The following is a 25,838-nucleotide window of genomic DNA, read 5'->3' as shown; positions in this document are numbered from 1 at the left end:
AATGACATTGAAGAAAGCAACCATTTTAATACTTTGAATCTAAAGAAGGTACAAATTGCCCATCTGCTAAATGTCCTATCAAAACATAATCTTAGTATGCAGACATTGTCTTTGTCTAGACAAACTGGCAGCGCAACTTGATTCCTCGACAGCCAGAAACGCCCAACCCCAAGGATCCACAACTCCAAGCTCTATGAGCGAAGACAAGAGAGAGGCAACAAATTATGCTAAGTAGATGCAGTTGGCCGGAGAAGGGGCAGCAGGATATGCATGTGGGGCAGTTTCCAAGGCATTTTCCCAGCTCTCCGGAGTTTCCCCAGTCCCTATACGTCTGGTCTCAGTGATAAGGGTTTGGCAGCCGCATCCAAGGGATTTCCACATGCGCATATCAATGGGCGTCTGCGATAAGCAACTTATGCTTACTGAAATATGGAAAACAGTCGTCCGCAGCAACATGCAAAATACAGTAGAACTCTGCTGACAAAAAATTTGAGTATTTGTAAATAGTAGTTTTAAGCTTAAGAAATGTAGATTGATTTTCTTAATTATTAATGTTTAGGTCACAAATACAGATGTGCCAAAATACTGAACAGTTTTTAATGTTTCTACCTTTTTGCTACAAGAATAGAAATAAAATTATTATATGTTGATCTTAGATACCACACATATAAAAATAGAGTTAATTTTGAGAATTTAATACACCTAAAGCCAACTTTTAATCCAGTTGATTTGATATTGTGGTATTGTAACCCATAAACTGCATAATGTCTCTGAAAAACTTTAGCTACAAAAATAATTCCATTCAACTTAGCGAGTTTCGACTGCAGTTGGAACGGAGCTTGGTCCGAAGTTTTGCCAGGATGCCAAGGATATTCAATTAGGCTGCTCGATAGGGGGCAGTGTGTACCTGGGAATCAATGCGAGGAAGCAAAGTTGCTGCGACTCCCAGCGAGGCGAAGCCATCGCAAACTGGCAACGTAAACCAGATGTTGCGGTGAATGGCCATTATGGAGCTTGTCAATGCCAGTTGGTCAGGAGAGGCGGCAGCGGGAGTGGTAGTGGTAGCTGGAGCGAAAGGGGGCAAGTCATCCGAGGCAATTACACTGGGACGACAAGGACACCGAAGGCAGTTGCTACTATAACACACACACACACAGACTCATACTCATACTCATACCAACCCCGCTGTGCGTGAGGTTACTTAATGCTGTTTACTGGCCAAAGTTTGTCCTGCCATTGGCCATTGACCACTGGACGGAAGTGGCTTGAGTCCGGGAGTTGGGCACAACATTACTTGCACTGGCTGGGTTTTATTCTCGCCATAACCATTGCTCCATGGCAAATGGCCCATTGGAGCATTTATGGCCAAGTTCCATGCGTCGGCATTCCCCCGACTTTTTCATTCAATTGCTATATCTGGGCGGCTTTAATTAACAATGTTTTTATAAGCACTTTAACCAATACTTTTTTATATAGAGAAAAATGCTATGTGAAGTTCCTTGGAGATTCAAGCTATAAAGGTTAAAGTGTACACCTTTTCCCCCAATATAATTTTTGCATTTCCCTATCCTCTTCGAAAGCATTTACCCTCCAAAAACGCAGAAAAGCCACATGGACCACAATTGAAGGGTCGTTGTTGTGGCTCGTTGCTGCCACTTAACGTATTTGCCACGGATTCACCCACCTCCCCACCTGTTATGCCTGCACTGACCGCTGAACGCTGCAGGATGCAGTCGTTGAGGGAGCTTTAATCGACCAAACTGCCACTGCACCTGCGGGATCAATTGAGATTTATTACTGGGTCGTGTCATTTGTATTTCGCTTGGTTCCCACGGCTGCTTCTGCAATTGTGCACATTTTATGCTGCTGGTCAGCAATTAGACACTTATTTAATTTGCAGCGGGAATTTCCAGCTGGCACTTCGGATTTGCCCACTGACCCGACTAGTTGGGCGTTTTGGGCCAACAAGCCGACAGCTGTGGTTAACTTTGGCCAGCAGAGAATGCCAATGCTAATGCCAATATGCCCTTATTCCAACCGAAAAGTGGATCGCTAGCTCTTCAAGAACTTTTTGCCACCACATACTTTGCTCCCAATGACAAGCTGATGATTGTATAAAGCCAATATTTGTATCTAAATATCTGGTAGTGCAAAATAATTTGTAGCTGCGATTTGCGCAGATTGTGGTCGTGTTGGCTTCGCTCTTTAATGACATTTTGAGCGTCTTAATGACTTAATGGCCCTTTGGTCGTCAAAACGCTTTTGCCGCATCATTGGCAATGCAATTAACTCGAGCATTTGCTGGTGCCCGCTTTTTGTGTGCCAAGTGTCCTGGCGTAATTAGTTGGCCACTTCCGCTTCCACTTCCTTGCCGCCATCGCATCCGTGTCTGTCTGCGCGAGTCCTTTAATGGATTTCGCCTCTGACTGCGCGCGAAAATTCATTAAAACTCGATAATTGCATGACAAGACAAGATCCTGGAATTTGGCCATCGGGTGCGAGTCCTTGTTTATCCCTGGGCTCGCTATCTGGCAAATGGCATTAAGAACCAGTTGATTTACTTGCGATTGTTTTCCGCTTGGTGCACTGAGCAAAATAAGGAGCATAACATATTATCGAAGAGATCGATGTTAAGAAATCTCAGAATATTTATTGTATATTTGAATATCTAAAACCTGAATTACAACTTAAAGAATATATTATTTTGACATATGTTCAAAACAACAAGGAATTTATTTAAAGCAATAATTTCATTAAAACGAAGAGGAGATTATTTCATTTAAAACAATTGGATGTGTAGTTATTAAATCAGCTGCCAACCAAGCTGGCCAAAGTAAATATTCCTTTTGCGTGACTTACTATGCATATTGTATTATTCATTCTACCGAAATGAGGATTCGGTAAGCCATGTATTTGTTGCATCTGCCCATCGCACAGCCAGTAAGTAATTGTCTTGATTAAATAATTTAATCTGCTAAATGCAGGCATTTTAATCTAGAAAAGCTGCGACCATGTCAGGTGCACGCACTTCATTGGCACCCAGGAAATCATTGGTTATTAGCCTTCGGCCCGTCGGCATCGAATTGAGTTGGAATACCAGAGATGTAATTTCAGCCTGCGGTTGCAGGGCAGCAAATTGAATTTTGCTGTAAAGCCGCTCGTTGCCAGGAGGCAGGATAAACATGCTAAACGTATAAATTTTCAGCCTGATTGCATTCCAAAGTTTCGGGCCACTAGGACGGCATGCCAGAAACTATACACAAAAGATAATGCCGCTGCACAATTGGATTGCCAGCTGAGGGGGAGAATGCAGCACACAAACATTCATTTTCCACTCGACTGGAGTTGAGCGCGTTTCGCATTCGCATTCGCATTTGGTATTTCGCATTTCAGCAAAATTTCAATGCGACAGACAAGAGCGACCCAGACGGTATTGTTACGGTTACGCTTTAGGACCAGGACTAACCTGAACCTCCAATGAGTGACATTTATCTTGCGAGGACAACAAGGGGCGTCCTGTCGGAGCATTCATTTGCGTAATTAGTGGCCAAGTGGCATCCGCAACCTGGTTGCCAAATGCCAAATGCCATTTGGCTTCGGTCGCAGAGCAGAGGCCTCAAAATCACCGCAACTGCTGCTTGATTATTGGCCAGGACCAAAAGGAATGGCCAGCAGACAGGCGACGTCAGCACAATTGATAGCATACTTCTCAGGGCAGCGGCAGCTGAGGAGCAGCAAAGGTGAGTCCCTTGCCGAGCACTTGGCTCCACTGCACTCCTTAGCCACAATAGAATGTACCCACTTTGAATTTGTAGTAAACACGGAAGCACACTTTTGAATTTATAAACATATAATTAGCTACAAAAAAATTGCATTTAGTTGCTAAGCTTACCGCCAAGTAAAAATCATAAAATTTAAACTTTAGCAGTTATTGCCAATGTATCCAAAAATGTAATTCTCATATTTATCTCCTACATACAATATTTCAATTAAATAATTATAGTCGTCTAGTTATTGTACCTTATGTGCTCATGTTTTCGGGCTATATAAATCGCAGTTTTAAGCCAATAACATTTTCAGCAACGATTTCCCCTAGTGAATTAGGAAATAGTAATTGATTTTATGCGATTGATTCACTGCTGCACCAGTAAAAAGTATCTGCCTGAACTAAGGAAGTATAATTAAATTAGTTTTAAACTGGAAAGTAACCGAATCAACGTGGCAAGCAAGCGGAAAACTTCATTTGTAGCTGGGAATTGGCCACGTGGGTGGGCGGTGTTCCTTGGTTGGTTCGGGGGGGAGTGGGAAAAAGGAGAGCTACGTGAGAGTTACAAGGGCACGCACGCAGACACACGGGCACAGCGAAAAGCGAAAGCAGCGAGAGAGGAAAATCGGAGATGACGAAAAACAGCAACAGCAACGGCAATGGCAACAGCGACTAAGCAAAACATGGGCCAAACCAAAACAAAAACACACGATTTGCCGGCAAAATGCACGTGACACATCCTTTGGCGAGCTTCGTCGAGTGCGATCCTTCGTCGAGTGCCGAATGCAGCCGATTGCAGCCGAACGAAGCAGAGCCGAAGCTGCGCAGAATCCAACGAGAGGTATAAAAGCGAGACGCTCGCCGCACTCGTGGCATTCGATTGTCGTCGCTCGAGAGGATAGGTGCCCAGCTTCGAAAAGGATAAAACCCCGCAAAGGACTCTAAGTAAAAGTGAAACTTTAAAGCCAAAGAGCACACACACATACACATACACGCGCACACGTTGCATACAGTTTGGCGCGAGTGTGGGTTACTGCTGGCGGTACGCCAGTGTGTGTGTGTGAGTTGGCCAAGTGGATTTCTATTTTTGGCCCATTAAGAAGTCAACTCGTGAAGTGCAGTGGTGTTAAATTCGTTGCTATTTGAAAGGACTCATCGGGTTGCTTAACAAACGAAAACAAAACAACGCCGAAACTCTGGCAATCGCAATCTGATCCTTGGACATGTGGAGCAGGCAGCGAATGCGCCATAAGCCGCTTTGGGCCCTAATATCCTTGACCGTTTTGCTGCTGGTCCTGGACAAAAGCAATGCCAACACGGAGCCCGTCGAGACCAGCACCACATCCGAGCCAGGTGAGTCCTAATTGCCCCGCACACACGTGGGCTCCTCCGTTTGACCTTCACTCACTGGACGGACGAAAAGCGTAAATAAATTATGACGGGCCGCCTCGAACTCGGTCACTTTATTAAATGGCCTTCCACGCATCCATGGAAATCGGACAGTTCACAGCTTCCAGCTCCCAGCGATTATCACACACGCTCGAACAAAAAGGATATAAATCCGGAGTAGAAATGAATTCGTAACCGGGAGGGGAAGCTACAGAGCGCAAGAGCAAATAACTGGCAGCAAATGAAATATTTCACGGCATCTGCGGCACAAAGGCAATCAAAGCGAGCCGAGAGCCCATGGGCAACCTTAATCCCAATCAGAGTCAACAAACAAGCAAGGGCATCGCGAAAACGGGGCACTGCGGAAAATATTTGGCAACAAATTTTTAGGTTGCTTTTCATATTAAATTATAAAAGACATGCTTATAAGGTGCAAGGATAATGGCTTTTATTATGAATCATTCAAAGCAAGACATCATGAAGTCTTTAAAGTTAGTTTTCAAACGCAATCACAAACATTATTTTTCAGTAAGAATAAAGAAAAACATGATTGTCATGTATGACAAATCGAAATAAATTTTCGTATAGCATTCACATAAATATTTAAAATCATTATGTATTTCACACCTTGTAAAATAATTATTTAACCTTTATTTCGAGCGTATTATGATAATTTATTAGGTAAGAATTTAATGATAAATTTAGTTATTTTTGATCAAATATATTTTCAATTACATATGTATATTTATACATTATAAATTATGATTACTGAACATTTTGAACATGTGAAATCATTAATAAGGCGCAAACTTAATGCATACTTTTGATTGTTAGACCTTTGCTCCTAAATCTCAACGAAACTTAATTCCGCTGGCAGTCACCAATAATTTCTCTCAGTGCACTAGGGGAAGGGGAGCTGAAAGGTAGCTCGGGCAAGCGGCAATTGCACGAAAGTCCGTAATGAAGTATGGCAGGCAGGCCGTCCGAGGCTGGTAATAGAAATTAATAGCGTCATGTGTGAGTTTTGCGAAAGGGAAGGAAGACTTTGGACGGGGGAATGGGTGGATGTGGGGTACAAGGGACAAGGGAAGTGGGAAAAAGGATACAGGGGAAGTGTAAAGTGCCCGACAGCGACACGCAGATGCGCATAAAGTAATTAATTCACTCTGCCTCCATCGGCATCGCCATCGCCATCGCCATCCCTCCAGTCGGTTGCCTTCTAATTTCCCCTGGCAAATCGACAGGACCAGCTGTTGAGCTGCTGAGCTTTTGGGGTTTCGTCCTTCAGTCAGGCAAAAGTGCGTCGCACTTATCTTCTTTTTTTTTCTTTTGTGGCGGATATTGCGACTTCTTATTTCGCCTTTTGGTGCGCAGTTTGGCAGTCAGTCAGGTGAGAGGGGTGCCGATTCTTAGATTTTCTGAGATCCAAACGTTCGCTTGACACATGTGAAAGCGAGGGAAATTTAATTTACATGACTCACAAATGGAATCCATTTAATGTTGACTTATGGCGACGAAGCACTAGCGCACAGAGCACTAATGAAATATGCAGTAGCCGAGTAGCAGCTAAAACCAGAGCTGCCTTTCACCCATTTCCATGTGCTGTCCCATAAATCCTGGGTCCCCAGGATGGATGATGATGTTGGAACGAGTTGGGCGCACACTAAAAAATATGCGTTTACGATAATTATTTTCAATAGTAGAGTAGTAGTAAGCCACATATAAAAGAGAAGCTAACTAAAAATATCCCTTCGAAACATGATATAAATATTTCATAAAATAAATAGGAAGCCAAAGATAGATGGAACTTATTTCAGTGCACCACACACAGTGCATTTTGCGAGCCCATGGTCACCCATGTCTTTTTGCCACATTTTATGTGCTTAGAACAAAGCTGAGTCTGCATTATGCATGCAAATGGTATAACTGAGTAACGAACTGTCAAAATCGCAGTTAAAGCAAAAAGGAGTCGTTGGGAAAGGGATGTAGCCTCGGCAGGAGGAGGAAAACCAAATGACAAAAAGTCGCCAGCGCATTATGCATTTGCATTCCCATATATGTGAGCTAAAGGACAGAGATTACTTGACTTTTCCTGGGCTGCCTCAAAAATAATAGGAGGGGTAGGAAATGACAGGGAGCTCCCACTGTGTGGGAAATGGGAGTTGGAATTGTAATAGCTGCTGGAAAAGAAGAAGAGAAGTGCTTCTACCCGCCAGGGCATGAATGATTTATAGGGCGGCAGCTGTCGAGATGCCAACGATTATCGGCCATAAGCTAGTCACAGGACATTTTTGCACCAAGAGAAAGAAGAAAGGAGTCTTTGGATGAAACTATTGTTCACTGTGCACTTTATGACTAACAGAGTTCCGTGAACAATTCCATTCCGTTAAAGCTGCCTCATTTTCTTCTCACGAGCTTCACGTGAATCTGGTTCTTGGTCCGCAGTGTTAGTCCAGTTTGAAAAACAATAGTTTTCGGATCGATTTCTGGTAGAATTTGGAACTGCTTCAGTAGGGCCACCATTAGGGTTTTCATCTCCTGCATGGCAAATTTTTGACCTACAAAGAAAATGATATGTTTATCCAATCATTCCATGAGAGTAAGCAATATTACATACCTATGCAATTCCTCTGACCAGCACTGAATGGAATATATGCGTAGGTGTGACGATTCTGCGAGTTTTCGGGCAGAAATCTCTCCGGGCGAAACTCTTCGGGAGAATCCCAGTACTCGGGATTGCGATGGATGTCGAAGACATGGACAAAAATCTGGGAGCCCTTTGGCAAGATGAGACCGTTGCTCAGCTCAGTTTCCCGCGTAGTTTCCCTACCCATGGCGGGAACAGAAGGAAACAGGCGCATGGTTTCCTTGATAAAGTATTCCAGATTCTTCAATTTGTTCAACTGCCCGATGTTCAAGATGTTAAGCTCATCTGAAAGATTTTATATGCTTATGAAATCGTAAGTTTACTAATTTCAGCTCATTTCACCATCTATGTTAGCTTGGATCTCTTGGTAGCATTTTTCTTGCTCCTCGGGATATAAAGACATGTTCATTAGTCCAAACATGAGCCCAATTGAGGTAGTATCGTAGCCCTCAAACATCAAAGTGTCCACCTCCTCACAAATTCCAATGTGATCGATGAGGCCATCCTTTTCGGCAAGAATAAGGGTGTCCAGCATGGCAAAGCGCTTTTTACTGGTAAATCTAAAGTAATCGGTATTGTTATGGACTTATGGACGACTGTCAAATGCCTTACAATTCATCTTCAGCGGTCTGAGTGTTTCCTCTGCTATCTATCTCATCATTCAGCTGATCTCTCCTCTTGGCAATAATCTCGCTGGAAAATCCGTGGACCACATCGAGTGCAGACGCGTAATCCTTTTCGGCAAACATCTTGAATAGTGTATCGCTCCATAGAAGTGGGTTGCTCATGCGACGAATGAAGCATTCTTCGATCTGACGGAAGTTCTCCCGGTACCGATCCCCCTTCTCGGCCATCTCGTCCAGCTTCACACCCATGGCCGTCTCTGCAGATATGTTTGTGGTTTTATAATTAACAAAACTTTTAAAACGTATTGCATCTCACCACAAATGCTATTCAGGGTAAATCTGGGAATGACTTCGTTTAACGAGATGATTGCCTCATCATTGCCTTTGAATTGCTCTAGGAACTTCAGACTCTCCGTTCTAGTAAAGTTCATTTTTTTTTTTTTTGAATAGTTACTACGTTAGAAATCCAAACTCACATAAAAATTTCCTGAAACTGATTTAAGATATTGAAATGGAATGTTGGGGAAAGCATCTTGCGTCGTGCATGCCATTTTTTTCCTAAAAAGCGTGATAGCGTTGTAAAACAAATGAAGCATGTGCTAATCCAAACTCACCCGTGGATGTCAACAGTCCAGTTCTCAGAAATGGATGAAGAAAATCGTAAATTGTTCCCTTGTTTATTAGATTTGGATCATTAAGCACACGTTCCGCACTATCTGCGTCTATAACATTGTAGATGGCCGTTCCCATTGCATATTCCGCGTAGCTTTTGCCCAGTTTTTTTGCACAGTCACGCGAGTGTTCAAAAACACCAGCTGATTGTATAATAAGAATAACAGCCATGATATGATGTCATTAGCATAGATAAGCCAGCAAAGCTCCCCCCAAATAACTTACAGTGATCTTTGCCGTACAAATCGAAGCTGTTGGCAAATATGGTACTGCCCTTCACTAATGGAGCAATGCTCTCCGGATTCTGTCCATTCTTGGTTCGAATCCTCTTGGCAAAGAATCCGAGAATGCAGTAGTCCCTGTTCAGCCTATAGATCCACTGAATTAGAACAATAAAAGCTCCCACGAGCCACAGAATTAACATTTTTAGAGAACCGCATCCGCAGATTTGTCTTACCAAACTGATCGCTGAGATCACTAGCAGCCGGTTTTATGAACAAACAATTCCGGTATAAAAAGCGAAACTGATTAGATTGTCTCACACAATTTCAGTTCACAAGCGAATGCTATGATATGAGTTTGGTTATCTAGGTACACTGAGGAATACATTGTGCTAGTACATGCAATAAATATTTTATAAATATACAAGTTAGCTGTTTATTGATATGGGTGTAATTAAGTGATTCAGATCTTCATGAGTAACATCTAGTTAGACCGAACTTTAACAAATGATTAAATAAGTCACGTTCGCCTCACAAGCTTTACGCGAATCTTGTCTTGGGTGCGCAGAGTTATACCCGTATGGAAGACAATCTTCTGCGGATCGATAGCCTTCAAAACCTTGAACTGCTTCAGAAGGACCACCATCAGCGTTTTCATCTCCTGCATGGCATACTTTTTACCTGCAAAATAAAAGCAATCATTAGAAAGTCATTGGATAGAGAAAAACGTGACCTTCGCTTACCAATACAATTTCTTTGTCCAGCACTGAAGGGAACATAAGCGTACGTATGACGATCCTGCACATTTTCGGGTAGGAATCTCTCAGGACGGAACTCTTCAGGCGAATCCCAGTACTTGGCGTTGCGATGGATGTCAAAGACATGAATGGTTATCTGGGCGCCCTTTGGCAGGATCAGTCCATTGGCCAGTTCAGTCTCCTGGACGGCTTCACGACCCATAATCGGTACCGAGGGAAACAGGCGCGTAGTTTCCTTCATGAAGTACTCCAGATACTTGAGCTTATTCAACTGGCCAACATCTAAGTTGCTCAGGTCATCTGAAAACGATCTCATAAGAGGTTTCTTTTTAGTGCTAAGTGCAGTGGGCTTACCATCTATGTGCTCTTGAATCTCCTGGTAACATAACTCTTGCTTGTCTGGGTTTAGGGACATGTTCATTAGACCAAAAATGAGCCCAATTGAGGTAGTATCGTAGCCCTCAAACATCAGAGTGTCCACCTCCTCACAAATCCCAATGTGATCGATGAGGCCATCCTTCTCAGCATAAATTAGGGTGTCCAGCATGGCGAAACGCTTCTTTGAGACAAATCTAGTGTTACGTGTATAAGTATATATTCAACTTGCAAATTATTTCCCCAATTTACGTACCCATCATCATCAGCGGTGCTTGAACTTTTGTCCAGCTCATCCTTTAGCAAGTCCCTCCTTTTGGCAATAATCTCGCTCGAAAATCTATGAACCACATCGAGTGCGGAAGCGAAATCCTTGGCAGCAAACATTTCGAAAAGCTTGTCGCCCCATAAAAGTGGGTTACTCAAGCGACGAATGAAGCATTCTTCAATCTGACTGAAGTTCTCCCGGTATCGATCCCCCTTCTCGGCCATCTCGTCGAGCTTAACACCCATGGCGGTTTCTGAAGATTTGAAATACACAAGAATTTATAGGGTGAATCTATGAACTTAAGGTATTGACAACCCACCACAAATACTGTTTAGAGTAAATCTTGGAATAACATCGTGTAACGTTATGGTTACCTCATCTTGACCCTCAAATTGTAGCAGGAACTTTTGACTCTCCGTTCTAAAAACGAAAGCCATTGGTTTCTTAAGATAATAAATAGAATGGAGGTATCTTACTTAAAGATCTCCTGGAACTGGTTCAATATGTTGAAATGGAATGTCGGAGTGAGCATCTTGCGGCGAGCATGCCATTTTTTGCCTGTAAAAGGAGTACGGTAGTATGAAGAATAGCGCCGAGTGATGAATCCACAGTCCAACTCACCAGTCGATGTCAGCAAGCCCGTCCTTAGGAATGGATGTAGGAAGTTGTAGACGAGCCCCTTGGTTATGAGATTCGGATGATTCAGCACATTTTCCGCGCTATCCGCATCGATAATGTTGTAAATCGCCTTTCCAAAGACATATTCTATGTAGCTAGTACCCATTTCCTTAGCACGCTCACGCGAGTAATTGAAAACACCAGCTAGACAGTCATTACATCAGCCAAATGGGGTCCAGCGTTCGGCTTTTGCTATTACTCACCGTGATCTCGCCCATACAAGTCAAGGGTGTTGCCGAATATTGTTTTTCCCTTGGCTATGGGAGCGATGATCTCCACAGGGGTTCCATCCTTTAATCGAATTCTTTTGGTGAAGAAGGACAGGATGTGGTAATCCTTGTTGGCTCTGTGGAGCCAGTAGAGCAGGGCACTTAGGGCCAGAATCAGCCACAAGATAATCATTTTGGCACAACCGCGTTGACGGAACTCTCGTTTCACACTGATTGCACCTATCGCAGATTTCTATATAAACAGCTCATACTATCAGCCGGTTTTGTAGCAAAAATTACACCTAAAAGCTGCTTGAACTGATTAGATTGCACGGTGGCGTTCCCGCTGTTGGCGTTCGACTAGCTACGATTTGTGGTTGAATTCATCTAACAAAAACAATGAATGACTTGCTAGTTTGTTTGAATGAAAGCTTGTTTCATTTGAATGTGGGATAACCGGTTTTATTGTTAACAATATTCGTCCAATGTATGGCTCCAAGCTACGACGATTAGCACTGGAGAGTCAGGGTTAATTAGTCATCTAATATCAACAACGCACTTAAATCAATTTAGCACTTAGTAAGCATGAATAAGGAATATCCTAAAATCGATAAACACTAAACGCAATTCCGCCTCACAAGCTTGACTTTTATTTTATTTTTGAAGCGCAAGGTTATGCCCACTTGGAAGACAATGGACTTGGGATCGATAACAGGCAGAATCTTGAAATGCTTGAGGATGACCACCATCAGGGTCTTCATCTCCTGCATGGCGTACTTCTGGCCTTTGTGGTTAAAAGAGATAGATAATACACATATGTATGAGAACCGTATATTTTGAAGACTTGTACTCTTACCTATGCAGTTCCTTTGTCCAGCACTGAAGGGAATGTAGGCGTAAGGATGCCTTTTCAGGCAGTTCTGAGGTAGGAATCGCTCTGGGCGGAATTCTTCGGGCGATTCCCAATACTTGGGATTGCGATGGATGTCAAAGACGTGTATATTAATCTGAGAGCGCTTCGGCAGGATTAGGCCATTCTCTAGTTCCGTTTCCTGGAGTGTCTGACGACCCATGATGGGAATCGAAGGATACAGGCGCATGGTTTCCTTTATAAAGTAGCCCAGATAATTTAGTTTACTTAGTTGACTTAGGTTCAGGTTGCTCAGGTCGTCTAGAACGGTACGAAGAATAAAATTTATGATTCTCACGATTACGATTGCAGCGAACTGATTTACCCAGAATGTGCTCCTGGATCTCTTGGTAGCACAGTTCCTGTTCAGCGGCATATAGAGACATATTCATTAGGCCAAAGACCAGACCAATGGATGTGGTATCGTAACCTTCAGCCATCAGCGTGTCCACCTCCTCAGAAATCCCAATATCGTCGATTAGTCCATCCTTTTCGGCGCAAATCAAGGTGTCCAGCATGGCGAAGCGTTTCTTTCTAATCACGCATCTGGTTTTCGAGAGAGGAAGTTTATTAATGTGAATAAGTAATTTCAAAATAAGCTCACATATCATCGTCAGCCGTTTGAGTGGCTCTTCTATTTTCCAGCTCCTCTTCAAGTAGTACTCTGCGTTTTGCGATTATCTCTCTGGAAAATTCGTGTACCACTTTTAGAGCTGCGTTGTACTTGTGTCCCGTGAACATGTTGTATACACAATCGTCCCAATAGAGCGGGTTTACTATGCGCCTGGTAAGTCCTTCGTCGATTATGTGAAAGTTCGCCCTGTAGCGATCGCCCTTCTCTGCCATTTCATCCAGTTTGATTCCCATGGCAGTTTCTATGTAAGAAATCACTGATTGTTAAAGAGCCACTATAAACATTAAATCTTTAGGTACCACAAATGCTATTTAGGGTAAATCGGGATATGCGGTCCTTCAAAGAAACCACAACTTCATTTTGTCCTTGGAACTGACTTACGAACTTCAAGCTCTCCGCTCTGAAAAAAGAAAATTTATAAAAGTTTAATTGATTCATTCATAAGTATGTAAGCCTGTTCATACAATAAGGAAAATAACACAAATGTAAGACAAAGATGACTGCTTATCCAAAGTCCATAATATTGTAAAATAAAAATTGTTACGAAAGGCACTTACATAAAGATTTCTTGGAACTGGTTCAATATATCCAAATGGAATGTCCTAGTGAGCATACTGCGTCGCGTGTGCCATTTCTTTTCTGCAATAAAGAATTTTAGATCCAGCATTCCATTTTTCAGATTTCGTTTCTCACCTGTCGCTGTTAGAACGCCAGTTCTTAGGAAAGGGTGAAGAAAATTATATATTACACCCTTCGTTATCAGATTAGGATGATTCAATATGTTCGCTGCATTATGCGCATCTATAACATTGAAGTTGGAAAACCCCATGGAGTACTGCAGATAACTGTCTCCGCTGTTCTTCGCCAACTGGCGTAAGTGAGTAAATACCTGGTCTACTTATGCGAATAGACCAAGGGGAAAAGAAGTCTTATAAAGATAAGAAGCCCGATGTCAATGTTCACCTTCTACGAACCAGTGTCTTTTCCTAAGAGATCGAAGCAGTTGGCGAACACAGTTCGGCCCTTGATCATGGGCACTAAGCTGTCCAATGGTTTGCCATCCTTGGTTTGAACCCTTCGGGCGAAAAAGGCCAGGATATTGTAGTCTTTGTTTACCTTATAGATCCAGTGGATGACCACAAGTATGGCCACCGAAATCCACAGAAGACAAATCATCATGTGGGCGAACTGGATCGGTGGGCTTCGCTCTCAGCACTGTTTTGGTCTTGTTTTTTTAGTTCCCCGCTCTCGATCCACGCGAGCTTTTTACTATCAGCAACGCAGAGAACCGGCACAGAATTGATTAGATTTGGATCTATTTTATAAAGTTAGTATAAATAGTGTACCCATGTATGAATATATTTTTTTTTTTTGTGTGCTGGTTTCTTCGCTCCGCTGGTCGATATTTAATCTCACGTTCACCCAATAAGCTTTTCATTGGTGTCTAATTTTAATCGATACACTAGAATGTTCACATTTATTTATTAAAGCTCAATGTGCTTTGCAATAATCTTTAGTAGTGAATAATTTATCTCTAAATCAAACACATTTCTCACAACCGATAATTGGGCTTATAAATTCAAAATCTGTAATTTCCCAGCTAATTTCCATCGAGATGCCTAACAAATTTACTTCAAACTCCCACCAGCTGAGTAACAGGAATCTAATAGTCGAGGAACTGACTATATTTATTTACGGTACAAAACGTAAATCTTGAATTGAAGTCAAATGATCATTAAAGTCGTTTTGGTCGACAGCGTGCTAAAGTCATTTGCAGTAGTAAGAAAACCCGTATAAAATATTTTTTTTTGCCTTTAATGGGCCATTTAATAACTCGAAAGCAGAGCTTGTGAAAAATGCCAAAAACATCATCGGAGTACTTTAATGAAATGATACCCAATCCACATTGAATATACAAGATCTGAGGCTATTTTCATGAACTGTTCAAGACCACAGCTATGAGATAATTATTAACTTAATAAACTTAACTTATATACCATAAAATGTTATGTTTGTTAGCTTAACTGAATAAACATGAATGCAGCAAAAAGTTCTCATTGCATGATTGCATTGCAATTTTACTTTATAAAACATCCAGCTAAAACTCTCGCTTTAGGTAACATTAAACTTTTGTTAAAAGTATTTCATATAGATGGCATATTTAAAAAGTTAACTTGTATCTTTCACCTTAATCAACTGAGTGGCAGTGTCCGATGCCCTTAGCTCATTTTTCCTTTGTCATTCTGTTGCATTTGCCCGGACTGCTAATTGGCGATTGCAATTCATCAATTACATGGCATTCTGTGATTTTATTTGCCAGCGCCATTATACATCACTCGACCTACTTTCCGACAAAGTGCATGACACGTTACGGACAAAAGGAAAAGTGTGGAAAGGGCGGAGCTGGGCTGGGAAAACTTTAATTCCACCGTCGGCGATTACCGAAGGCCGACTGGAGATGGAAATGGCGGAAAACGGAAAATGCTGCCACGACTTTAGAGCTCTCCGCTGCAGCTGACTGAAATCCTGATTTTGATTCCGATTCCGACTCTGACTCTGACTCTGTTTCTGCTCGAGTTCCTCATGGCCTCCATCTCTCATGTAAAATTGAAACTTGAGCTGTGCGTTTGGGCCACGACCTTCTGCGCCGCCCACTCCGCCTCCTGATTACTTGCCTGCATTCCAAATGCATATTGGAAATTTGCAATTTCGATGGCACTCAAAGTCTGGCGACGTCAAGTGGAAAGTTCTTCCCAGCCAGGCCAAGTTATCAAATTAGATCACATATGAAATATTTATGGCAAGAGTTTCTGGCAAACTTGAAATTGCATTACCTCCAGTCAAGCCAAAGTCTTGGGTGAATTCGTTTGGCAAACCCTCACTGAGGCAAACTAGCGATTATTGAATGATTTATTCAATGGATTGAGACATTGTTGCCTCTGCTATATAATTTCATTACTTCTAAATGGCAATTTTGTTTGCCTAAGTGATATTATAATGTCTATTATTATAAATAATTACTAACATATTTACTTTAACACCAATTAAAGCCCATTTAGCAAAATCTATTTACATTTTTCTCATTTATAAGTGATAATATGCATTACTGTTTTTTCCCAGTGTTCTTATTTCCCGCTTTCATTATCCATCCGCAGATGCCTCGCCAGGCTGTCGGGCGCCGGATGTGCGCTTCACGATTGTCAAGCCGGAAGCGACGACGGAGCAGCCGCTGGCCAAATTCGAGACCACGCAGATCTACCTGCCGGAGGACTTCACCACGGCGGATGTGGAGTTCGTGGACTCGGTGCCGCGTCACCCCAACGAAAACCATGCGGCCGTAATCAATCCGTACTCGCTGGACCTGGGCGACGACCACTTGCATGTGGGCGATGCGGCCGCCAGTTTGGTTGGCGACGATGATCTGGGTGACGAGGACGAGGACCACCACGGGGACCCGGAGGATAAGCGCTTAAATGCCAATCGCAAGCAGGGCAAACGAAGGCGCGCGGGCTCAGGCCGTCGGCGGAGGATTGAGAATGAAAATGGACAGACAGGCAGGGGTCGTGGCAGTCGATATAAGCGGCATGCCATTCTCCATGACACGGAAGCCTCACCGGAAACGGATCGCTGGGCGGGCAGCAAGCTGGCAGCCGAAGGGGATGTGTACTATGTCCACATAGCCGATATCCTGAAGAGCCGTGAGCCAAATCGTGAATTGAAATCGAAGCTGCACAAGCTCAAAATGAAGGCCAGACTGAACAAGTGCCTGGCGGAAGGTGGCAAGGAGAAGTGCACAAGGCTCCTCAAGAAGAAGCCCAAGAAGAAGGTCGTCGAGAAGGAGCAGACCCTGAAGAAGGAGAAGAAGTTCCCCAAAGAAGAACAGTCCAAGGAAAAGGTACCCGAGAACGGACAAACACCAAAGGAGGACGAACTGGAACTGGACCATCCGGAGACCGCTGCTGCTCATCACCGCCGCCGCGGGGACAGTCACGCTGCAGAGCTCGACCAGCGTGACCGGAGCCCGCGATGGCGCCGCCGGCGCAGCACCGAGTTCAAGGGCGATCTCGGCCAGCTGCCACCGGAGTCCGGAATCGGGCCGGAGCCGGAACCGCTAGCGGATCAGGATCTAAAGGATCTTCAGCAGTACGGAAATCAGTCGAGCAGTGCACGAGTGGCCCTGTTGTGGCAACGTGTTAAGCGCAAGTCCGGCAAGACCACGGGTGCACTGAGCCGTCCGAAGGGTGGTGGCGACTCCAGCTCCAAGACCACCAGTCGCAAGGACAAGGGTGAGTGTGCGCCCGCACGGCGGCCAGACACTGGCAATGCCACAGTGCCCAATGCCTTTGAAGCCTTGATTTGCCGTCGCTGTCGCTGTCTCGTTGTCTGTCTGTCCGTCCGTGTCGCGCTGTCCGATCTCGCAGAGATCTCACGGAGGGCGGAATCATCCGCTCGGAAATCCCTTGCAAAGGTTGAAGGGTCGCCGAATGGCAGTACAAGTCCAGGAGTGGTCCGTTACAAGAACACGCCTGTTAACTGTTGGTTAACAAAATAAAAACCATCTTTAACTTTCAAATCTTTTGACGATTTAAATATGCTTCAAATGACTAATATTTTCCAGAGCTTGGTGTTAATATAATATTAATATTTTAAAATATACCATCAGGATGTAAATGGTTTTATCTATACAATAATTTTTAAATTACGCATACGCACAGTTGAATAGTTATACCTTTTAAATGCAAAATTAAGTATACGACCAGTTAGCCAGCCATTGAAGAGTGAAACCCATGCCAGCTACGACTCCCAAGCGGCTGGCCAGCAGCCTAGGCGCCGCCTCATCATGCCCTCGAGCTTTATAATGTGGCAACATTTTGACAATGTCTAGCAGCGAGTATTGAAACGCTTTTGCAAGGGCATTTCAGCCAACAGCAGCACACATGAGTACACACGAACACCCAAACATTAACGGAAGTTGAGAGCGGATGACACACCGAACATACTCGTAAAAGCTAATCGCAGTCACAGCCAAAGCCACAGCCATCGCATCTAACAATAGCATCCTATCCAGCCATGGCTCATCCCCCTATCAAAATCACACCTTCACCCAACACCCAAAACGCCACCAAAAGCCCACCTGTTCTGGCATTTTCCACCCTCTCCGACGGCTTTTCATTACCCCATTTCCGCCATCGGTGCTGCGTGGTCATGGTTTATTTGCCAGTCCATATCTTTGTCATGGTTAGAGTTCAGAGTTGAGAGTTGTCCGCTGCCGGTTGGCCGTTTGGCCCTTTGTTCTGGCCGGAATGATTTTCCTTTTGGCTCCTTTGTTTGCCTTGGGCTTCAGCTGGGGCTCCTTTGTCCGAGTCCTTCTCGGCATCCTTTACTGCTTTATTCATCTTTTTTTTTCTATTTTCTATTAGCCAGCATAATATTATCTTTGGTGTTATCTCTGCCTTTTCACATCTCCCTTATTTTAGTGCCGTCTTTTGATGGGGTTTCTGGGAAATGAAGTTGTATCCTGTTAAGTGGCCACTTCGCCAGCCTTCTGGTTTTCTTTTAATGCATATCTAAGCACTTGGAGCGGCCCATTGAAGTTTTCAGCTGGCAGCACTTTTCGCACGTCTCGTGGTTTCTCGATGGCTTCTCCTTGGCTTAATGTGTGTGCCCAAGGGGCGTACTTGAGGATTTTGCAGCCTCTTTCGCACTTTTGGCGCAACTTGGAGTCGAGTTTTGGGTCAACTTGGATGGGCATTAAGATCGCTCATTGTCCACCGGCACTTCATTAGCATACTCATCTTCATCTACATCTGCATCTGCATCAGCATCTTCATCTGCATTTCATTCGCATGCCGTTCAACGGCTCATTAGATGCTTGCTCTATTTGCTCTATCCCCCTCTGAACGTCTATCTACCCCCTCCCCTGTTTCTTGGCATGGTACATTGCCCATCTCACGACGCCCACACCTTCTGCTCTTCTCGTCCCGCCTCGAATATCCAGGTATCTACGACGAGGAGGCTGGCTACACGCCCATCCATCCAGATGACCCGGAGTTCGACGAGGAGGAGGAGGAGGACGAGGAGGTCGACATCCTGCAGCAGTTCACCGAAGTGTCGGAGATTCGCTTCCCGGGCGAAATCGGACCCATGGGCGATCGGCGGCTATGCAAGATCCGTTGCGTCAAGGGCAAGTGGGTGGGTCCGTTGTGCGCCACCAACGAGGAGGGTAAGTGAACTACTCCCGCCTGCAACAACTCACGCCCACGACAATGCACCATCAAATATTGAAGTATTGACATACACACAAATACTTAGTTGCAGTTGCAGATACATAGCTCCAATTACAGATACACTTAAGCCACACAAACAGTTGCGAATTCATTTATTTACATACGTGCGCAAATAAAGACTACACAATCAGTACACAAGCGAATACAGCACACAATCAGATTGTTGTTTCATTTAAACCCAATTAATATTCTCGCCAATTAAAGTTACGCGGCGAAATGGAAACGTACGTCGATATTTTATGCACTTAAATTTTCTATCATAACAATATTCCACTCATCATTCGGATTTTGAATCGCTATATCTAACCTGTAAAAGATAAATTCATGCTAAACTTTGCACTTTACAGCAAAGTTGACATAAAATCAAACATAAATTATATTTATGTATTTATTACGAATCTTCAATTTTATATCTTCAGTTATATATACGAGTTTCTTAAGTTTGGACCCCAAAAAACACTTTTTCAGATTCTTAGATTCTTAAGTTGTTGTAGATTAATCATAAAAACACGCCACACTCTAAACATATTGGCTAAGAATCTGTACAAGTAAACATTTGGTATGATATCTCTTATCCGTGCGGCTCTGCAATCTCTAGACGATAATGGGAATGTGAAGTTTCAGCCGCTCTACAAGAGCTGTCACGTAAACCGGATACCATCGCACTTGCTGCTCAGCTACCGCAACATTTCAGTGGTAAGTGGTTAGAGGTCGAAGGTTCTCGGATCCTTGGGTCAGCTGGCTGCCGCACTACCACCACCACAACCACCACCACAACCACCACCACCACCACTACAGCACAAGAACACCTACATGCAACGCACACGCACACACCGGTACACCCAGAACTCGTACATGCATACGTTTTTAGATTTCCGGAGATTGCCCGCGTTCATGTCTTTAACTCTAACTGGACTGCTTTTGCGAGAGGATCTCAGCTCAGCTCAGCTCCGATCTCAATTTCGATTTCGATATCGAATTCGATCTCGACTCCGACCTTGATCTACTATCTCTCTCTCTCTCTCTCACTCTCTCTGCCTGCGCCTCTGCTTGTCTCTGTCTACTCGCACCTGTCTATCGCTCTATTCTCATATCTCAGCCTGAAAATCTCACCTAAGAATTCTTAATATCGTAATACTCGTATCGCAATTTCGCAATATCTCAAGACCAGCGACCAAGCCATCTGCATGGGTGAAATACAAACGAAAACGATTCTCTACAGTATGTGTGTTTTTTGGTACTCTCTGATTCTCTCTCTTGCAGACACCGATCCCACCAAATCGCGGCTGGCGTAAAACGCGATTATCCAAATCGACACTTCTCTCAAATACAGAAATTGTGAGTCGTCGTAGTAGCTGTGTAGTATTGTGTAGAATTGCACCCAAAAGAAACCCACAGGCAAAGCACCGACACACACAGAAACACCCAAAAGATACCACCCACAAACACCCACCACTAGCAGGGAGCTAACAGATAAAAGATACAGTTCACAAGATACAACATAGTACAAGTTGAACGTAACAAGTTTCAACATACCAGATACAGATACCCACACTCAGATACTCGCACACGGAGAATGTTAAATGCGAGGACTGCACGCCAGAGCAACCAGCGCCACTTTCCCAGTTCGCGGGAACGTCTGATTATTTGATAACTTTCTCCACTTTCTCTCTCTCTCTCTTCCTCTTTCTCTCGGTGCTATCTCTCCCCCCATCCCGACCTCCAAAATACCTGCAAAATAAATGCACCCTTTCGCTTTTCCTCACCGCTTGCTTGCGTTTTGCTCCTTCTGCAGAATGTGGGATGGGATCTGCCGCACGGACACTCTCTGCAGGCACGCTGCCAGGAGCTGGGCATCTACAAGCTCCTGGGAGAGTCGAGGGTCCTCTGCTCCAACGGCCTGTGGGCACCGCGGATGCCCAGCTGCGTCCCCACCACGGTGCTGACCAACTACTCGGAGGACAGCGCCCCATCGATCCGCATCAAGATCTTCAATGGCTCCCACTCCTTTGAGCCATCCGGCGTCATGGCCGTTCCGCCGCACAGCACAGTGCTCATGGACTGCATGTATCCGAGGGTTAGGGGCACTCCGGAATGGAGCTGGACCAGCTGGTACATGCAGTATTCTACAGGTAAGCCGACCTCCTACTGTTGTACTTAAAGAGAGTGACTTCTAGGAAAAAGAGCGAGAGAAAACGCTTTAATCGTGTTTTGAGTACCGAGTCTAAAAACACTAACGAGAAAATATGGTCCTTCAACTGCTTGATAACTATAATACTCCGATTAGTTTCAGATTAAAACCATTGCAGTGTGACATCGCTCTGATTTTTCGGAAAAATTACCTCTCCCTTTTACAGGATGGTCTCCAGCCCAGGAGGAGAAAGCGGTGCGCTACCGGCTGAGCATCAAGAATATCGAGAACAACGACTCCGGCACCTTCACCTGCACCTCGCCGCGCGGACTGACCAACAGCATTGCCGTCGTGGTGGCCACTTCGACGTGTCCGCAGCTAACAGAGCCGCTGGCGCCGCTCAAGCTGCGCCTCGAGGGCAATAAGCTGGGCCAGCGGGCGCACTACGAGTGCCCCGAGGGCTTCCGGCTCGACGGCGCCTGGAACGCCACCTGCCTGGCCTCCGGCAATTGGTCATCGCCGACGCCGACCTGCCATGCCATTCAGTGTCCACGTCTGGAGCTGGACGACCCGCACCTCAGCCTGATCGAGCTGAACACCTCGGCATGGGGGCGGGCGGTGTTCAAATGCCAGTGGGGCTTCAAGCTGACCGGACCGGCGCAGCTGGACTGTGAGCCGTCGGGCGTCTGGAGTGGCCCCGTTCCGCGTTGCAAAGGTGAGCGATGCACTCGAAACTTTCTTGATAAGGAAGTATGTAACTATCTTAGTAACTTTCGTTAGGGGGCCTTATAAACTGGCTAAATATAAGCTTATATTTTATGGGTACTATAAATTTGCCATCTGCAAATCACTTAATCCCCCATACAGCTGTCTAAAAGTATGCAATGAAGAATCTCGTTTTTGTATTGCCCACTTTTCGACACCTTTTAAAGTTGCTCCCAATTCTCCTGGCATATCTGTGCTTTTCTGTTACTAACTTTCGAATAACCTCTGTTGCTGGTGCACCCCTCTGCTGACCGCTGCCCCCCCCCCGCAGTCATTCAGTGCGTGATGCCAGTGGCGCCGCTCAACGGGCGCATCGGGGGCACCAGCCTGAGCCAGAGGCGCCTCACCGTGGGCGCCCTGGTCACGTTTAGCTGCAACGACGGGCACAGCCTGGTGGGCGAGTCGAGCATCATCTGCACGGAGAACGGACAGTGGTCGCACTCGCCGCCATTTTGTAAGTAGACTCGCTACTCACTCACACACTCACTGACATAGACACGTATATGTATATGCGTGCGCTGCGAGAGATTGCCGGCGCACCGCACCGCTCCACCGTTCCACCGATCCTCCTCCTCCTCGTGGGCCCGCTCACAGATCAACCCAATTAATGACTCTTGTGTTGTATTTCCGCCGAACAAACGACCGATTTCGATACCGATCACGAATCATCATTAACATACCTGATACCTGAAACCTGAAACCACCTGATACAATCCGTACACGCACGCATGACATGCCCACTGACCATCCACGATCTCAGGCAAATCGCAGTGCCCCTATCCCGGCGATCCGCCCAACGGGCTGATAGCGCCGCTCAAGTTCAACTACGACGCCGGAGACTACCTGAGCGTCCAGTGCCGGCCCGGATTTGTCCAGAGTTACGAGGGTCCACCCGAGCGGCCCAAATGCCAGCCGGATGGCCGGTGGTCCGGTCCGATGCCGAAGTGCAAGAGCTACGAGGAGGTGTAACCTCCAGGACCACCAGAGATTGAAGCCAAGGGCCAAGGATTCGCCGCCAAGTCAGCATTACGGGTCCTCCATCTGAGCGGATGCTGTAATTCCGAATGCAGATCGAAACCGAGTGATATTTAGATTAACTTAGTGAGAGGTATCAAAATTAATAGATATTTTATCAGATAGGTTCAATTCAAATCATTGTCTTTCTGTGGCCCACGAATCTTTCAAGAACTCTCCTTTTGAAACTATGTATGTATGTACTCTAAACAGATCAAGTTGATCTTGCACACTCTACAGATATTTGTTCTTCAGATTGAATAAACTTTGCGCTTGCATTTCATTACGAAGTATCCTTGTACTAACACTAACTATTTAATGAAATATATAATCAACATCTGCGTACAGGTATTTATGTATTACGTATTCTGGTTGCAACTAAAAGTTACATAAATGTAAATGTTTAAACGAAAGCAAGCGAAAATCTTACCCACAGTGCGAATAAAAACCAAGAAAAAGCATATAGATATATTATATATATATATACAGATTAACGATTCTATTCCACCATATAAATGTATTACACTGACAGAAATGCGGATTGCAGCAGCAGTTGTTGGACGAGTGTTGATTAGTTAGGAGCTAAGAAATGCCAAGCTAAGTGGCCCTTTAAAGTCATATCCATAAACGATTCCTTGAGAGGCAGAGGAGCACACATATGTAGGTATTGCATAGTGTATTGTAGGCAGCTGCAATCTTTGTGTAAAGTAAAGACCGTTTTAAATAAAATACGATATTGTGTAAAATGCAATTCTCGGCCTTAAACTCTCTTTTGCCTGTTGGCTGTGGGACTTCTCTGAAGATGTAATGTATCCGTTAGCTCCGCGAAAGTGTGCCAAGGAAATCCATGTGCACGTGTTTCTCTTTCGCCTAAGCCAGCTGCTAATGCGAGCACACAGGAGTAACATCCCCTGCAGCAACAACACATACAGTTGCAGCATCCACAGCAGCAGCAGCACCTACTGCAGCAGCATCTACGGCAGTAACATCTACACCAGCAACCAAAGCAACTTCATAAGCGTGAGCTGCACTGGAAAAAAAGCTTTGTAAGCCTGTGAAGTGTATTGCAACTTAGAATGTTTAATCTTCTATCTTCATTTTCCAATTCATTTTTGTTTTGGATTTCATGTGACCTTTTATATGAAAAAAAACCAAGTGTGACAATGTAATCTAAAGTCCGACCTCAATTAGGAAATTATCCATAACCCTAGATTAAGTTTACATTACACGAATCTAAATTATTTGGATTATGCTTTAAAATGCTGAAATCACTTTAGTTTTGTCCTGTGCACTTCACCATTTCCGAACAGCTGAATGGCAGGGAACCAAACGGAAGTGAAATTCATTTAAAAGTTGAGAGGGGCTTGGAAATTTAGTTGGTAATCTTCCCAAGGTTTCCCCTTCATATGCGCGCGTGTGGCATACAGTTTGCCAGCGGAGCCCGCAATGTGCACCTGGAAAATTAATTTGTTTTGTTGCTTTGCACCTCGGAACGATTGAGGCTTCATTTCCCGCCGCCAGCTCATTTTCCACACATGGCCACAGAAACGCCATTGTCGTTTATTCTCAGCCACGCCTTCGCTCATTTAATGGCAATTTGGTTGTGGATATGGATGTGGGATGTGAGGGCGAATCGATGTCTGGATGTCTGTGTGCTGTGTGGCCTGGTGCTCCTGATGGGAAAAGGTGTCCAAATTGAGGCGCCCCGTTGTCACAGCAGCAGCAACTTGTGTGCGCTGCTATGTGCGTAATTAAAATTAACTGCTCCTGTTACTCGTACTTTCGGCGCAAATTGGTTTTGCTTGTTTGCCAGTCTCAAAATTAATACAACACACAGTCGCCGGGGGCGGCCCGACATAAAACTCGCATTTAACTTTAACTCGATTTTGAGCTGGCAACTTTGCCTTAAAGGCCCAGCGAAGGGCAACATGTAGCAAGCCCACCGATTGTTTGGGGTTAATTAAGGAACATGCAATTAGCCGCACGCGGATGTGCGAATGTGCGTATCCATGGGATGCATACCGGGTATACACTTGCGATTTGTGCTGAAAGTTGAGCCATTTTCATTAGCACCTCCGCAGTTGCGCTGCAGCAGGGCATCAGCCGCAGCCAGCGACTCCCGGAGTCCGGACATCCGAGTGAGCTCAAACATATCACAACTGCAATATTTTCCGTCCGTGCTCTGGGGCCAAAGCGATGAACTATGCATGTCACGTAGCTCAAAAGCGATGTCCCCGCACTTTGAACCCAAAAACAGTGTGCACCCACCCAACTCGCATCTACACTGCGCGAAATAGTAGTTAGTGGCCTCAACTTTGCATTAAAAGTGGTGCCACTTTTATATATGTGTATATTTAAACACATTTTATCATTTATGCTCCTTTTCTAATTTATAAATTTGTATTTATTCTAGAGATAGCTTTCCTCACTGCAGGTCAGTTATAAAAATCGGACTTGGCCCGGTCTCTTGGCCTGCCCCCCAGTCGTG

General features: G+C 44.6%; 4 protein-coding genes across 7 annotated transcripts, besides 1 other annotated feature; 1 reads left to right on the top strand and 3 right to left on the bottom strand.

The window, feature by feature from the left end:
- Positions 1-4,634: 4,634 nt before the first annotated feature.
- hig (hikaru genki) lies at positions 4,635-24,099 on the top strand. 4 transcript variants are annotated; one of them, NM_165667.2, is made up of 9 exons: positions 4,635-5,119; positions 16,309-17,439; positions 19,152-19,376; positions 20,039-20,136; positions 20,704-20,778; positions 21,236-21,572; positions 21,798-22,286; positions 22,608-22,790; positions 23,097-24,099. In NM_165667.2, the coding sequence occupies exons 1-9, from the start codon at positions 4,990-4,992 to the stop codon at positions 23,303-23,305; spliced, it is 2,877 nt and encodes a 958-aa protein (NP_724773.1). In that variant the 5' UTR covers positions 4,635-4,989; the 3' UTR covers positions 23,306-24,099. The 4 variants fall into 4 exon arrangements, with proteins under 4 accessions (NP_724773.1, NP_724772.1, NP_001014514.1 ...); NM_165666.2 differs by lacking the exon at positions 20,704-20,778; NM_001014514.2 differs by having other exon boundaries at positions 22,608-24,099.
- On the bottom strand, positions 7,474-9,564 carry Cyp4p3 (Cytochrome P450 4p3). Its single transcript, NM_136629.3, has 8 exons — positions 9,326-9,564; positions 9,043-9,243; positions 8,905-8,986; positions 8,745-8,845; positions 8,415-8,685; positions 8,145-8,362; positions 7,773-8,087; positions 7,474-7,713 (listed from the first exon to the last, which is right to left on the bottom strand). Exons 1-8 carry the CDS (start codon positions 9,522-9,524, stop codon positions 7,553-7,555), a joined length of 1,548 nt encoding a protein of 515 aa, NP_610473.1. The 5' UTR covers positions 9,525-9,564; the 3' UTR covers positions 7,474-7,552.
- Cyp4p1 (Cytochrome P450 4p1) lies at positions 9,745-11,843 on the bottom strand. Its single transcript, NM_080089.3, has 8 exons — positions 11,604-11,843; positions 11,344-11,544; positions 11,199-11,280; positions 11,042-11,142; positions 10,711-10,975; positions 10,434-10,651; positions 10,065-10,379; positions 9,745-10,002 (listed from the first exon to the last, which is right to left on the bottom strand). Exons 1-8 carry the CDS (start codon positions 11,800-11,802, stop codon positions 9,842-9,844), a joined length of 1,542 nt encoding a protein of 513 aa, NP_524828.1. The 5' UTR covers positions 11,803-11,843; the 3' UTR covers positions 9,745-9,841.
- On the bottom strand, positions 12,053-14,372 carry Cyp4p2 (Cytochrome P450 4p2). The gene is made up of 8 exons (NM_136628.3): positions 14,128-14,372; positions 13,847-14,047; positions 13,711-13,792; positions 13,453-13,553; positions 13,124-13,394; positions 12,845-13,065; positions 12,466-12,780; positions 12,053-12,393 (listed from the first exon to the last, which is right to left on the bottom strand). Exons 1-8 carry the CDS (start codon positions 14,330-14,332, stop codon positions 12,227-12,229), a joined length of 1,563 nt encoding a protein of 520 aa, NP_610472.1. The 5' UTR covers positions 14,333-14,372; the 3' UTR covers positions 12,053-12,226.
- Positions 14,760-14,840: a mobile genetic element.
- Positions 24,100-25,838: the final 1,739 nt, after the last annotated feature.

The sequence above is a fragment of the Drosophila melanogaster genome, chromosome 2R (assembly GCF_000001215.4).
Source record: "Drosophila melanogaster chromosome 2R".
NCBI classification, from domain to species: domain Eukaryota; kingdom Metazoa; phylum Arthropoda; class Insecta; order Diptera; family Drosophilidae; genus Drosophila; species Drosophila melanogaster.
This window is presented reverse-complemented; position numbering and strand designations above follow the sequence as displayed.